This window comes from Oncorhynchus nerka, linkage group LG4 (genome assembly GCF_034236695.1).
Source record: "Oncorhynchus nerka isolate Pitt River linkage group LG4, Oner_Uvic_2.0, whole genome shotgun sequence".
In the NCBI taxonomy this organism is placed as follows: domain Eukaryota; kingdom Metazoa; phylum Chordata; class Actinopteri; order Salmoniformes; family Salmonidae; genus Oncorhynchus; species Oncorhynchus nerka.
Genome location: NC_088399.1, coordinates 93,387,112 through 93,400,937, shown reverse-complemented (window position 1 = coordinate 93,400,937; position 13,826 = coordinate 93,387,112). Strand labels below are relative to the sequence as shown.

The 13,826-nt window shown below is 49.4% G+C and overlaps 1 protein-coding gene across 5 annotated transcripts in view; it reads right to left on the bottom strand.

The window, feature by feature from the left end:
- LOC115116544 (alpha-tubulin N-acetyltransferase 1-like) overlaps positions 1–13,826 on the bottom strand; it is a 36,226-nt gene that overhangs the window by 9,880 nt on the left and 12,520 nt on the right. For all 5 annotated transcript variants that reach the window (XM_029645037.2, XM_029645040.2, XM_029645038.2 and 2 more), the window contains 2 exons: positions 10,332–10,406; positions 5,868–6,087 (listed from right to left, as the gene is read on the bottom strand). In XM_029645037.2, the coding sequence (XP_029500897.2) occupies positions 5,868–6,087; positions 10,332–10,406 (295 nt within the window). The remainder of the gene's footprint in view (positions 1–5,867; positions 6,088–10,331; positions 10,407–13,826) is intronic.

Genomic DNA, 13,826 nt, shown 5'->3' with positions numbered 1-13,826 from the left:
TAGGCAAGTCAGTTAAGAACAAATTCTTATTTTCAATGACGGCCTAGGAACAGTGGGTTAACTGCCTGTTCAGGGGCAGAACGACAGATTTGTACCTTGTCCAGCTCGGGGTTTTGAACTTCCGGTTACTAGTCCAACGCTCTAACCACTAGGCTACCCTGCCGCCTGAACATGAATGAATATGCCTCCAAAAGTCATCCAAATATTATTTTAGTGGCCTCATACACTGAATGAGAGTACCTACTAAAGAACATTGTAGTTAAAAGGTACAACTATTGGTTAAAACAAAGCTCTAAACAGGGTTACCAAGGGAACTTGTCCAGTTTTGTTGGAGATCGTTTTAATGCTTTCTTCTAGGAAACGTCGGGTAAAAGGCAGCTTAATAAAAAATTCCCTGAATCGGACGACCAGCACACTAGGAAAGGTTGAACAAGCTCTAACCGATGTAGAGAGAGTTTGTTCTGTTTTGTTCTTCCCTCGTTTCGTAGTAAATGAATCATTGATATAATACTAAACTCCCCTGGCCTTGACAGACGGATGGATGACAGCTAGGTTGCCTCCTGATTGTCCACACCCTGCCCACTAAGTGTACACTTAAACACTTCCTGTCACAGATCCCTAAACCTTGATGTAAACATTGGGCACTTCCTGTCACAGATCCCTAAACCTTGATGTAAACATTGGGCACTTCCTGTCACAGATCCCTAAACCTTGATGTAAACATTGGGCACTTCCTGTCACAGATCCCTAAACCTTGATGTAAACATTGGGCACTTCCTGTCACAGATCCCTAAACCTTGATGTAAACATTGGGCACTTCCTGTCACGGATCCCTAAACCTTGATGTAAACATTGGGCACTTCCTGTCACGGATCCCTAAACCTTGATGTAAACATTGGGCACTTCCTGTCACAGATCCCTAAACCTTGATGTAAACATTGGGCACTTCCTGTCACAGATCCCTAAACCTTGATGTAAACATTGGGCTCTTCCTGTCACAGATCCCTAAACCTTGATGTAAACATTGGATTGATGTAAACATTGGGCGCGGGGGAAGTTCCCACCATTCAGGGAGTTTGATTAAGGGCACCAGTCTGTGGCCTGTGACTAGAACGGGCAAAAAGCGGTGAGTGAGGAGCGCCCTTCTCCAATCGAACAGTAACCTTGCGCTGCTCGGTCATGTTGTCAACAAGGTAGCATTGTGCATCGTCCAGAAGCATACAGAAGCTATTTTCCATAACATATATGTTAGAATTACTTTTTTTTAAATCAAAAACAATAAAACAAATTTGCATGTGAAAACACAGAATCTTATTCATTACTACACGCCTCACCTACGTCACTTCGTTTTGAGACGACTTCGCCATCTGCCAAAACGAGGCACGCCCACTGGACCGGTACCCACATGCTCACTGGACCGTACTCACACCCTCACTGGACCGTACCCACACGCTCACTGGACCAGTACCCACGCTCACTGGACCGGTACCCACACGCTCACTGGACCGTACCCACACGCTCACTGGACCAGTACCCACACGCTCACCGGACCAGTACCCACACGCTCACTCTCAAAGAGAGCAGTGCTGGTCACACAGGACAATCAGGGGGGGGGGCGAGAGCGAGAGAGATGGGTAGAGAGAGAGAGAGATTGATACAAGAGAGAGAGAGAGATGGCATGATAAAAGAGAGAGAGAGAGAGATGGGTAGAGAGAGAGAGAGAGATTGATACAAGAGAGAGAGAGAGATGGCATGATAAAAGAGAGAGAGAGAGATACATGATAAAAGAGAGAGAGAGATGGCATGATAAAAAAGAGAGAGAGAGAGAGATGGGTAGAGAGAGAGAGAGAGATGGGTAGAGAGAGAGAGAGAGATGGGTAGAGAGAGAGAGAGAGATGGGTAGAGAGAGAGAGAGACAGAGAGAGAGAGACAGAGAGAGAGAGAAAGAGAGAGAGAGAGAGACAGAGAGAGAGGAAGAAAGAGAGAGAGAGGGAGAGATGGCATGATAAAAGAGAGAGAGAGAGATGGAATGGTGAGAGAGAGAGAGAGATGGGTAGAGAGAGAGAGAGATGGCATGATAAAAGAGAGAGAGAGAGATGGCATAATAAAAGAGAGAGAGATGGCATGATAAAAGAGAGAGAGAGATGGGTAGAGAGAGAGAGAGAGAGACAGAGAGAGAGGAAGAAAGAGAGAGAGAGATGGCATGATAAAAGAGAGAGAGAGAGATGGAATGGTGAGAGAGAGAGAGAGAGATGGGTAGAGAGAGAGAGAGATGGCATGATAAAAGAGAGAGAGAGATGGCATAATAAAAGAGAGAGATGGCATGATAAAAGAGAGAGAGAGAGATGGAATGGTGAGAGAGAGAGAGAGAGATGGGTAGAGAGAGAGAGAGATGGCATGATAAAAGAGAGAGAGAGATGGCATGATAAAAGAGAGAGAGAGAGATACATGATAAAAGAGAGAGAGAGAGATGGGTAGAGAGAGAGAGAGAGAGACAGAGAGAGAGAAAGAGAGAGAGAGAGAGAGAGACAGAGAGAGAGGAAGAATGAGAGTGAGAGGGAGAGATGGCATGATAAAAGAGAGAGAGAGAGATGGAATGGTGAGAGAGAGAGAGAGAGAGAAAGATGGGTAGAGAGAGAGAGAGATGGCATGATAAAAGAGAGAGAGAGATGGCATAATAAAAGAGAGAGAGATGTCATGATAAAAGAGAGAGAGAGAGATGGGTAGAGAGAGAGAGAGAGATGGGTAGAGAGAGAGAGATGGGTAGAGAGAGAGAGAGACAGAGAGAGAGAAAGAAAGAGAGAGAGAGAGAGAGAGACAGAGAGAGAGGAAGAAAAGAGAGAGAGGGAGAGATGGCATGATAAAAGAGAGAGAGAGAGATGGAATGGTGAGAGAGAGAGAGAGATGGGTAGAGAGAGAGAGAGATGGCATGATAAAAGAGAGAGAGAGAGATGGCATAATAAAAGAGAGAGAGATGGCATGATAAAAGAGAGAGAGAGATGGGTAGAGAGAGAGAGAGAGACAGAGAGAGAGGAAGAAAGAGAGAGAGAGATGGCATGATAAAAAGAGAGAGAGAGATGGAATGGTGAGAGAGAGAGAGAGAGATGGGTAGAGAGAGAGAGAGATGGCATGATAAAAGAGAGAGAGAGATGGCATAATAAAAGAGAGAGATGGCATGATAAAAGAGAGAGAGAGAGATGGAATGGTGAGAGAGAGAGAGAGAGAGAGAGATGGCATGATAAAAGAGAGAGAGAGATGGCATGATAAAAGAGAGAGAGAGAGATACATGATAAAAGAGAGAGAGAGAGATGGGTAGAGAGAGAGAGAGAGACAGAGAGAGAGAAAGAGAGAGAGAGAGAGAGAGACAGAGAGAGAGGAAGAATGAGAGTGAGAGGGAGAGATGGCATGATAAAAGAGAGAGAGAGAGATGGAATGGTGAGAGAGAGAGAGAGAGAGAGATGGGTAGAGAGAGAGAGAGATGGCATGATAAAAGAGAGAGAGAGATGGCATAATAAAAGAGAGAGAGATGTCATGATAAAAGAGAGAGAGAGAGATGGGTAGAGAGAGAGAGAGATGGGTAGAGAGATAGACAGAACAGTATTTAGAAAGAGAGATCACAAAGAGAGCAGTGCTGGTCACACAGAACAATTAGGTGTGGGGGGGAGCGAGCGAGAGCGAGAGCGAGAGAGAGAGAGAGAGACGCTTGGAATCAGAGAGAAAGCACTTTACCCAGGAGCCGTGTACACTCCCAAATGGCACCCTATTCCCAAAGTGAATAGTGTGGCATTTGGTGCCCTGAGGCTGCCTCTTTGTATGAACAATACTCTTAAATGAGAAGAACTCTGTGTCCCCCGGGCCAAGCCTTCCAAACCTGGCAGAGATACAGACAGGCCCTCAGAACTCTGTGTTCCCCGGGCCAAGCCTTCCAAACCTGGCAGAGATACAGACAGGCCCTCAGAACTCTGTGTTCCCCGGGCCAAGCCTTCCAAACCTGGCAGAGATACAGACAGGCCCTCAGAACTCTGTGTCCCCCGGGCCAAGCCTTCCAAACTTGGCAGAGATACAGACAGGCCCTCAGAACTCTGTGTCCCCAGGGCCAATCTTTCCAAACCTAGCAGAGATACAGACAGGCCCTCAGAATTCTGTGTTCCCCGGGCCAAGCCTTCCAAACCTGGCAGAGATACAGACAGGCCCTCAGAACTCTGTGTCCCCAGGGCCAAGCTTTCCAAACTTGGCAGAGATACAGACAGGCCCTCAGAACTCTGTGTCCCCAGGGCCAAGCTTTCCAAACCTAGCAGAGATACAGACAGGCCCTCAGAACTCTGTGTCCCCCGGGCCAAGCTTTCCAAACCTGGCAGAGATACAGACAGGCCCTCAGAACTCTGTGTCCCCGGGCCAAGCTTTCCAAACCTAGCAGAGATACAGACAGGCCCTCAGAACTCTGTGTCCCCCGGGCCAAGCTTTCCAAACCTAGCAGAGATACAGACAGGCCTGTCATGGTCGTCGTCGCCGGTCTACTAGCTGCCACCGATCTCTTTTTCCTTTTCGTTTGTTTTTGTCTGATTGTTTTCACCTGTTCCTTGTTGGGGTTTTGGGATGGGTGTTATTTAAGTTTGTCTTGCCCGCTGGTGTTTGTGCATGTTAGTGGTGTATTGTTGGGGTTTTGGGATGGGTGTTATTTAAGTTTGTCTTGCCCGCTGGTGTTTGTGCAGGCTTGTTGGTTTGTTACGTTTGGTGATGTATCGTGTTTGTTTTGGGTTTCCGCTGTCCAGTGTTTTTAACTAGGTTTTGGGTTTGTTTTAGCGCCAGTGTTTTAGGGCATTCACCCATGTTTGGACCTGTTACGTTTTGAAGGACATTAAAGCGTTTTTCCCGTTCACTTCGCTCTCTGCTTTTGACTCCTCAATCATCACTAACCCGACGTTACAAGGCCCTCATAATGCTGTGTCCCCCGGGCCAAGCTTTCCAAACCTGGCAGAGATACAGACAGGCCCTCAGAACTCTGTGTCCCCAGGGCCAAGCTTTCCAAACCTGGCAGAGATACAGACAGGCCCTCAGAACTCTGTGTCCCCAGGGCCAAGCTTTCCAAACCTGGCAGAGATACAGACAGGCCCTCAGATGTAATGCTGTGCTGTACACACTCTCCCACAAAACTGGATTAGTTTAGATAGTTTGCGTGGAGTGAAGTTGTATTAGTGCCTAGGGTAAAAAAAATGCTGACAACCTCCAAAATGACTTAGTCCCTCTTGATTCTGTGAGTCAGGGATCACTCCATCTGAGATCCCTCCTGATTCTGGGAGTCGGGGATCACTCCATCTGAGATCCCTCCTGGTTCTGGGAGTCGGGGATCACTCCATCTGAGATCCCTCCTGATTCTGGGAGTCGGGGATCACTCCATCTGAGATCCCTCTTATTCTGGGAGTCGGGGATCACTCCATCTGAGATCCCTCCTGATTTTGGGAGTCAGGGATCACTCCATCTGAGATCCCTCCTGATTCTGGGAGTCAGGGATCACTCCATCTGAGATCCCTCCTGATTCTGGGAGTCAGGGATCACTCCATCTGAGATCCCTCTTATTCTGGGAGTCGGGGATCAGTCCATCCGAGATCCCTCCTGATTTTGGGAGTCAGGGATCACTCCATCCGAGATCCCTCCTGATTCTGGGAGTCAGGGATCACTCCATCCGAGATCCCTCCTGATTCTGGGAGTCAGGGATCACTCCATCCGAGATCCCTCCTGACTCTGGGAGTCGGGGATCACTCCATCCGAGATCCCTCCTGATTCTGGGAGTCAGGGATCACTCCATCTGAGATCTCTCCTGTAAAACCTGGGCATTTAGTTTTGACAGTTTTTCAGGAATATCATACCTGGTGCGTTTTACCCTGTAGTTGAGGTTGCCGATGAGTGGGGGGTTGGGGGCCGGGCCCCTGTAGACCCCAGGGGCAGATGCTGGGGCCAGGGCCGGGTTGGGGCACTGGTGGGCCCTGCTTGGGGAGCACGGGGAGGATACCGACAACGGAGGAGAGAAGGGAGGAGCCGCGGGGCAACACAAAGGCCAGGAGAGAGCCCTCTGTTCCTCTCCCACAGCTGGAGGGGGGAGACAATACCATGAGGGAGAGGAGAGGGAGGAGACAATACCATGAGGAGGGGAGAGACAATACCATGAGGGAGGGGAGAGACAATACCATGAGGGAGAGGAGAGATGGGGAGACAATACCATGAGGGAGAGGAGAGATGGGGAGACAATACCATGAGGGAGAGGAGAGATGGGGAGACAATACCATGAGGGAGAGGAGAGGGAGGAGACAATACCATGAGGGAGAGGAGAGATGGGGAGACAATACCATGAGGGAGAGGAGAGGGAGGAGACAATACCACGAGGGAGGGGGGAGACAATACCATGAGGGAGAGGAGAGATGGGGAGACAATACCATGAGGGAGAGGAGAGATGGGGAGACAATACCACGAGGGAGGGGGGAGACAATACCATGAGGGAGAGGAGAGATGGGGAGACAATACCATGAGGGAGAGGAGAGATGGGGAGACAATACCATGAGGGAGAGGAGAGACAATACCATGAGGGAGAGGAGAGATGGGGAGACAATACCATGAGGGAGAGGAGAGATGGGGAGACAATACCATGAGGGAGAGGAGAGATGGGGAGACAATACCATGAGGGAGGGGAGAGACAATACCATGAGGGAGAGGAGAGATGGGGAGACAATACCATGAGGGAGAGGAGAGATGGGGAGACAATACCATGAGGGAGAGGAGAGATGAGGAGACAATACCACGAGGGAGAGGAGAGGGAGGAGACAATACCACGAGGGAGAGGAGAGATGGGGAGACAATACCACGAGGGAGAGGAGAGATGGGGAGACAATACCATGAGGGAGAGGAGAGGGAGGAGACAATACCATGAGGGAGAGGAGAGATGGGGAGACAATACCATGAGGGAGAGGAGAGATGGGGAGACAGTACCATGAGGGAGAGGAGAGGGAGGAGACAATACCATGAGGGAGAGGAGAGATGGGGAGACAATACCATGAGGGAGAGGAGAGACAATACCATGAGGGAGAGGAGAGATGGGGAGACAATACCATGAGGGAGAGGAGAGATGGGGAGACAATACCATGAGGGAGAGGAGAGATGGGGAGACAATACCATGAGGGAGAGGAGAGATGGGGAGACAATACCATGAGGGACAGGAGAGATGGGGAGACAATACCATGAGGGAGAGGAGAGGGAGGAGACAATACCACGAGGGAGGGGGGAGACAATACCATGAGGGAGAGGAGAGATGGGGAGACAATACCATGAGGGAGAGGAGAGATGGGGAGACAATACCATGAGGGAGGGGAGAGACAATACCATGAGGGAGAGGAGAGATGGGGAGACAATACCATGAGGGAGAGGAGAGATGGGGAGACAATACCATGAGGGAGAGGAGAGATGGGGAGACAATACCATGAGGGAGAGGAGAGATGAGGAGACAATACCATGAGGGAGGGGAGAGACAATACCATGAGGGAGAGGAGAGATGGGGAGACAATACCATGAGGGAGAGGAGAGATGGGGAGACAATACCATGAGGGGGGGAGAGACAATACCATGAGGGAGAGGAGAGATGGGAGACAATACCATGAGGGAGAGGAGAGATGGGGAGACAATACCATGAGGGAGAGGAGAGATGGGGAGACAATACCATGAGGGAGAGGAGGATGGGGAGACAATACCATGAGGGAGAGGAGAGATGGGGAGACAATACCATGAGGGAGAGGAGAGGGAGGAGACAATACCACGAGGGAGGGGGGAGACAATACCATGAGGGAGAGGAGAGATGGGGAGACAATACCATGAGGGACAGGAGAGATGGGGAGACAATACCATGAGGGAGAGGAGAGATGGGGAGACAATACCATGAGGGAGAGGAGAGATGGGGAGACAATACCATGAGGGAGAGGAGAGATGGGGAGACAATACCATGAGGGAGAGGAGAGATGGGGAGACAATACCATGAGGGACAGGAGAGATGGGGAGACAATACCATGAGGGAGAGGAGAGGGAGGAGACAATACCATGAGGGAGGGGAGACAATACCATGAGGGAGAGGAGAGGGAGGAGACAATACCATGAGGGAGAGGAGAGATGGGGAGACAATACCATGAGGGAGAGGAGAGATGGGGAGACAATACCATGAGGGAGAGGGAGATGGGGAGACAATACCATGAGGGAGAGGAGAGATGGGGAGACAATACCATGAGGAGAGGAGAGATGGGGAGACAATACCATGAGGGAGAGGAGAGATGGGGAGACAATACCATGAGGGAGAGGAGAGATGGGGAGACAATACCATGAGGGAGGGGAGAGACAATACCATGAGGGAGAGGAGAGATGGGGAGACAATACCATGAGGGAGAGGAGAGATGGGGAGACAATACCATGAGGGAGAGGAGAGATGGGGAGACAATACCATGAGGGAGAGGAGAGGGAGGAGACAATACCACGAGGGAGGGGGGAGACAATACCATGAGGGAGAGGAGAGATGGGGAGACAATACCATGAGGGACAGGAGAGATGGGGAGACAATACCATGAGGGAGAGGAGAGATGGGGAGACAATACCATGAGGGAGAGGAGAGATGGGGAGACAATACCATGAGGGAGAGGAGAGATGGGGAGACAATACCATGAGGGAGAGGAGAGATGGGGAGACAATACCATGAGGGACAGGAGAGATGGGGAGACAATACCATGAGGGAGAGGAGAGGGAGGAGACAATACCATGAGGGAGGGGGGAGACAATACCATGAGGGAGAGGAGAGGGAGGAGACAATACCATGAGGGAGAGGAGAGATGGGGAGACAATACCATGAGGGAGAGGAGAGATGGGGAGACAATACCATGAGGGAGGGGAGAGACAATACCATGAGGGAGAGGAGAGATGGGGAGACAATACCATGAGGGAGAGGAGAGATGGGGAGACAATACCATGAGGGAGAGGAGAGACAATACCATGAGGGAGAGGAGAGATGGGGAGACAATACCATGAGGGAGAGGAGAGATGGGGAGACAATACCATGAGGGAGGGGAGAGACAATACCATGAGGGAGAGGAGAGATGGGGAGACAATACCATGAGGGAGGGGAGAGACAATACCATGGAGATGGGGAGACAATACCATGAGGGAGAGGAGAGATGGGGAGACAATACCATGAGGGAGAGGAGAGATGGGGAGACAATACCATGAGGGAGGGGAGAGACAATACCATGAGGGAGAGGAGAGATGGGGAGACAATACCATGAGGGAGAGGAGAGATGGGGAGACAATACCATGAGGGAGGGGAGAGACAATACCATGAGGGAGAGGAGAGATGGGGAGACAATACCATGAGGGAGAGGAGAGATGGGGAGACAATACCATGAGGGAGAGGAGAGATGGGGAGACAATACCATGAGGGAGAGGAGAGACAATACCATGAGGGAGAGGAGAGATGGGGAGACAATACCATGAGGGAGAGGAGAGGGAGGAGACAATACCACGAGGGAGGGGGGAGACAATACCATGAGGGAGAGGAGAGATGGGGAGAAAATACCATGAGGGACAGGAGAGATGGGGAGACAACACCATGAGGGAGAGGAGAGATGGGGAGACAATACCATGAGGGAGAGGAGAGATGGGGAGACAATACCATGAGGGAGAGGAGAGATGGGGAGACAATACCATGAGGGAGAGGAGAGATGGGGAGACAATACCATGAGGGACAGGAGAGATGGGGAGACAATACCATGAGGGAGAGGAGAGGGAGGAGACAATACCATGAGGGAGGGGGGAGACAATACCATGAGGGAGAGGAGAGGGAGGAGACAATACCATGAGGGAGAGGAGAGATGGGGAGACAATACCCACTGAATGGCTCAGTGTCTTTCAGACTAAACTGACCTACAGTAACGAGGCAGAATATAAAGGCCTGTCATAGAGGCCACACAAATTCAGCCGAATGACAACTGTCCTATTAGCACTCTGTTTACAATGAAGTGGGGAAATATCCCTACAAGTAACAATGTTTAGTCCCAGGGAAAATATACTGTATCCTCATCAAGCTGTCATACAATGTCTTGACTGGGTTTTCTAGTACAACTAAATGATGTAAATCTGACGTTTTCCAGCTGTACTGGGCTGGTTTCCCGTACCCAGATGAAACCTAGTCCTGGAACAAGAATCTCCATTAAACGTGTTTAATCCAGGACTAGCCTTAATCTGGGTCCGGGAAACTGGCCCATTAGGAGTTATCCTCCACGTGTTCTGTCCAAGATTAAACGGTGGCTCACCTCCTCTCTGTGTTAGTGAGTAGGGCTTGATCTCTCCGTCCAGCTTTATGGGGGGAACCTTTCTCAACTGGGCCGCTGTGGAAGAGGATACAGTCAGCACGGGGTGGAAACATTATGCCAACCCTATGGCAGGCCTATGTCAACCCTATGTTAGGCCTACGGCAACACTACGGGAGGCCTATGTCAACCCTATGTCAGGCCTACGGCAACACTACGGGAGGCCTATGTCAACCCTATGGCAGGCCTACGGCAACACTACGGGAGGCCTATGTCAACCCAATGGCAGGCCTACGGCAACACTACGGGAGGCCTATGTCAACCCTATGGCAGGCCTACGGCAACACTACGGGAGGCCTATGTCAACCCTATGGCAGGCCTACGGCAACACTACGGGAGGCCTATGTCAACCCTATGGCAGGCCTACGGCAACACTACGGGAGGCCTATGTCAACCCTATGGCAGGCCTACGGCAACCCTACGACAGGTATATGGCAACCCTACGGCAGGCCGATGGCAACCCTACGGCAGGCCGATGGCAACCCAATGGCAGGCCTACGGCAACACTACGGGAGGCCTATGTCAACCCTATGGCAGGCCGATGGCAACCCTATGGCAGGCCTATGGCAACCCTATGGCAACCCTATGGCAACCCTATGGCAGGCCTATGGCAACCCTATGGCAGGCCTATGGCAACCCTATGGCAACCCTATCGCAACCCTATGGCAGGCCTATCGCAACCCTATGGCAGGCCTATGGCAACCCTATGGCAACCCTATGGCAACCCTATGGCAGGCCTATGGCAACCCTATGGCAGGCCTACGGCAAACCTACGACAGGTATATGGCAACCCTACGGCAGGCCGATGGTAACCCTACGGCAGGCCTATGGCAACCCTATGGCAGGCCTATGGCAGGCCTATCGCAACCCTATGGCAGGCAGGCCTATGGCAACCCTATGGCAGGCCTATGGCAGGCCTATGGCATCCCTATGGCAGCCCTATGGCAGCCCTATCGCAGCCCTATCGCAACCCTATGGCAACCCTATGGCAGGCCTGGGTACAATGTTAGAGGACCTAAACTCTTACCTTCATACAAACAGGTAGAGCCATCCATACAAACAGGTAGAGCCATCCATACAAACAGGTAGAGCCATCCATACAAACAGGTAGAGCCATCCATACAAACAGGTAGAGCCATCCATCCAAACAGGTAGAGCCATCCATACAAACAGGTAGAGCCATCCATACAAACAGGTAGAGCCATCCATACAAACAGGTAGAGCCATCCATCCAAACAGGTAGAGCCATCCATCCAAACAGGTAGAGCCATCCATCCAAACAGGTAGAGCCATCCATACAAACAGGTAGAGCCATCCATACAAACAGGTAGAGCCATCCATACAAACAGGTAGAGCCATCTATACAAACAGGTAGAGCCATCTATACAAACAGGTAGAGCCATCCATACAAACAGGTAGAGCCATCCATACAAACAGGTAGAGCCATCTATACAAACAGGTAGAGCCATCCATCCACACAGGTAGAGCCATCCATCCAAACAGGTAGAGCCATCTATACAAACAGGTAGAGCCATCCATACAAACAGGTAGAGCCATCTATACAAACAGGTAGAGCCATCCATCCAAACAGGTAGAGCCATCCATCCAAACAGGTAGAGCCATCTATACAAACAGGTAGAGCCATCCATACAAACAGGTAGAGCCATCCATACAAACAGGTAGAGCCATCCATCCAAACAGGTAGAGCCATCCATCCAAACAGGTAGAGCCATCTATACCAACAGGTAGAGCCATCTATACCAACAGGTAGAGCCATCCATACAAACAGGTAGAGCCATCTATACAAACAGGTAGAGCCATCTATACAAACAGGTAGAGCCATCTATACAAACAGGTAGAGCCATCCATCCAAACAGGTAGAGCCATCCATCCAAACAGGTAGAGCCATCCATACAAACATATCTCTACTTGTCTCATACAGTGGCTGCGAAAGTATTCACCCCATTTGGCCTTTTTCCTATTTTGTTGCCTTACAACCGGGAATGAAAATATATATTATATATGTGTTCTTGGGGTGATGAGAGGTGTTGGGTTTGCGCCAGACATAGCATTTTCCTCGATGGCCAAAAAGCTAAATGTTTGTCTCATTTAACCCAGAGTACCTTCTACCATATGTTTGGGGAGTCTCCCGCACGCCTTTTGGCGAACACCAAATGTGTTTGCTTATTTTGTTATTTAAGCAATGGCTTTTTTCTGGACACTCTTCCGTAAAGCCCAACTCTGTGCAATGCACAGTTTAAAGTGGTCCTATAGACAGCTAAAGGAAATGCTACCAAATGCTAATTGAGTGTCTGTAAACTTCTGCCCCACTGGGAATGTGATGAAAGAAATAAAAGCTGAAATAAATCATTATCTCTACTATTATTCTAATATTTCACAACCTGAAAATAAAGCGATGATCCTAACTAACCTAAGACAGGGCATTTTTAACTAGGATTAAATGTCAGGAATTGTGAAAAGCTGAGTTTAAATATATTTGGCTAAGGTGTAGGTAAACTTCTGACTTCAACTATATATATACTGAGATCATGTGACAGATCATGTGACACTTAGATTGCACACAGGTGTACTTTATTTAACTAACTATGTGACTTCTGAAGGTAATTGGTTGCACCAGATCTTATTGAGGGGCTTCATAGCAAAGGGGGTGAATACATACTGTATGCACGCACCACTTTTCAGTTTAGAATATTTTCGAATTTTTTGAAACAATTTTTTTTTTTTTTTTTCACTTCACCAATTTGGACTATTTTGTGTCTGTCCATGAAATGCAAATAAAAATCAATTAAAATTACAGGTTGTAATGCAACAAAATAGGAAAAATTCCAGGGGGGTGAATACTTTTGCAAGGCACTGTATGTGTGTAAATGGCACTGGTAGTGGGTGGGACTACAAATAGGTATATTATTATCTGTGGTGGGAAGGAAGCCAGGGACATTGTTAGGGGTATTGTGTCTATCTGATCTCAGGGTAACCATAGCAGCCTGGTACCTGGGAGGGCTTGCTCCAGTATATCATATATCTACAGTATATCTGTCAGATACATTGTGTCATATAATCGACCCAGCTGGGAGAGAAGCAGGGTAGTGATACAGAAGAGCAAGCACACACACACAGAGAGAGAGACAGGAGAAACAGGAAAACAGGAGAGAGAGAGAGAGAGAGAGACAGAGAGAGACAGAGACAGAGACAGAGGGAGAGAGAGAGAGAGAGCAAGAGAGAGAGAGACAGAGAGAGCAAGAGAGAGAGAGAGAGAGAGAGAGAGAGAGAGAGAGAGAGAGAGAGAGAGAGAGAGACAGAGGAGAGATAGAGAGAGAGAGAGACAGAGGGAGAGCAAGAGAGAGAGAGAGAGAGAGAGAGACAGAGAGAGAGAGAGCAAGAGAGAGACAGAGAGAGAGAGAGAGAGAGAGAGACAGA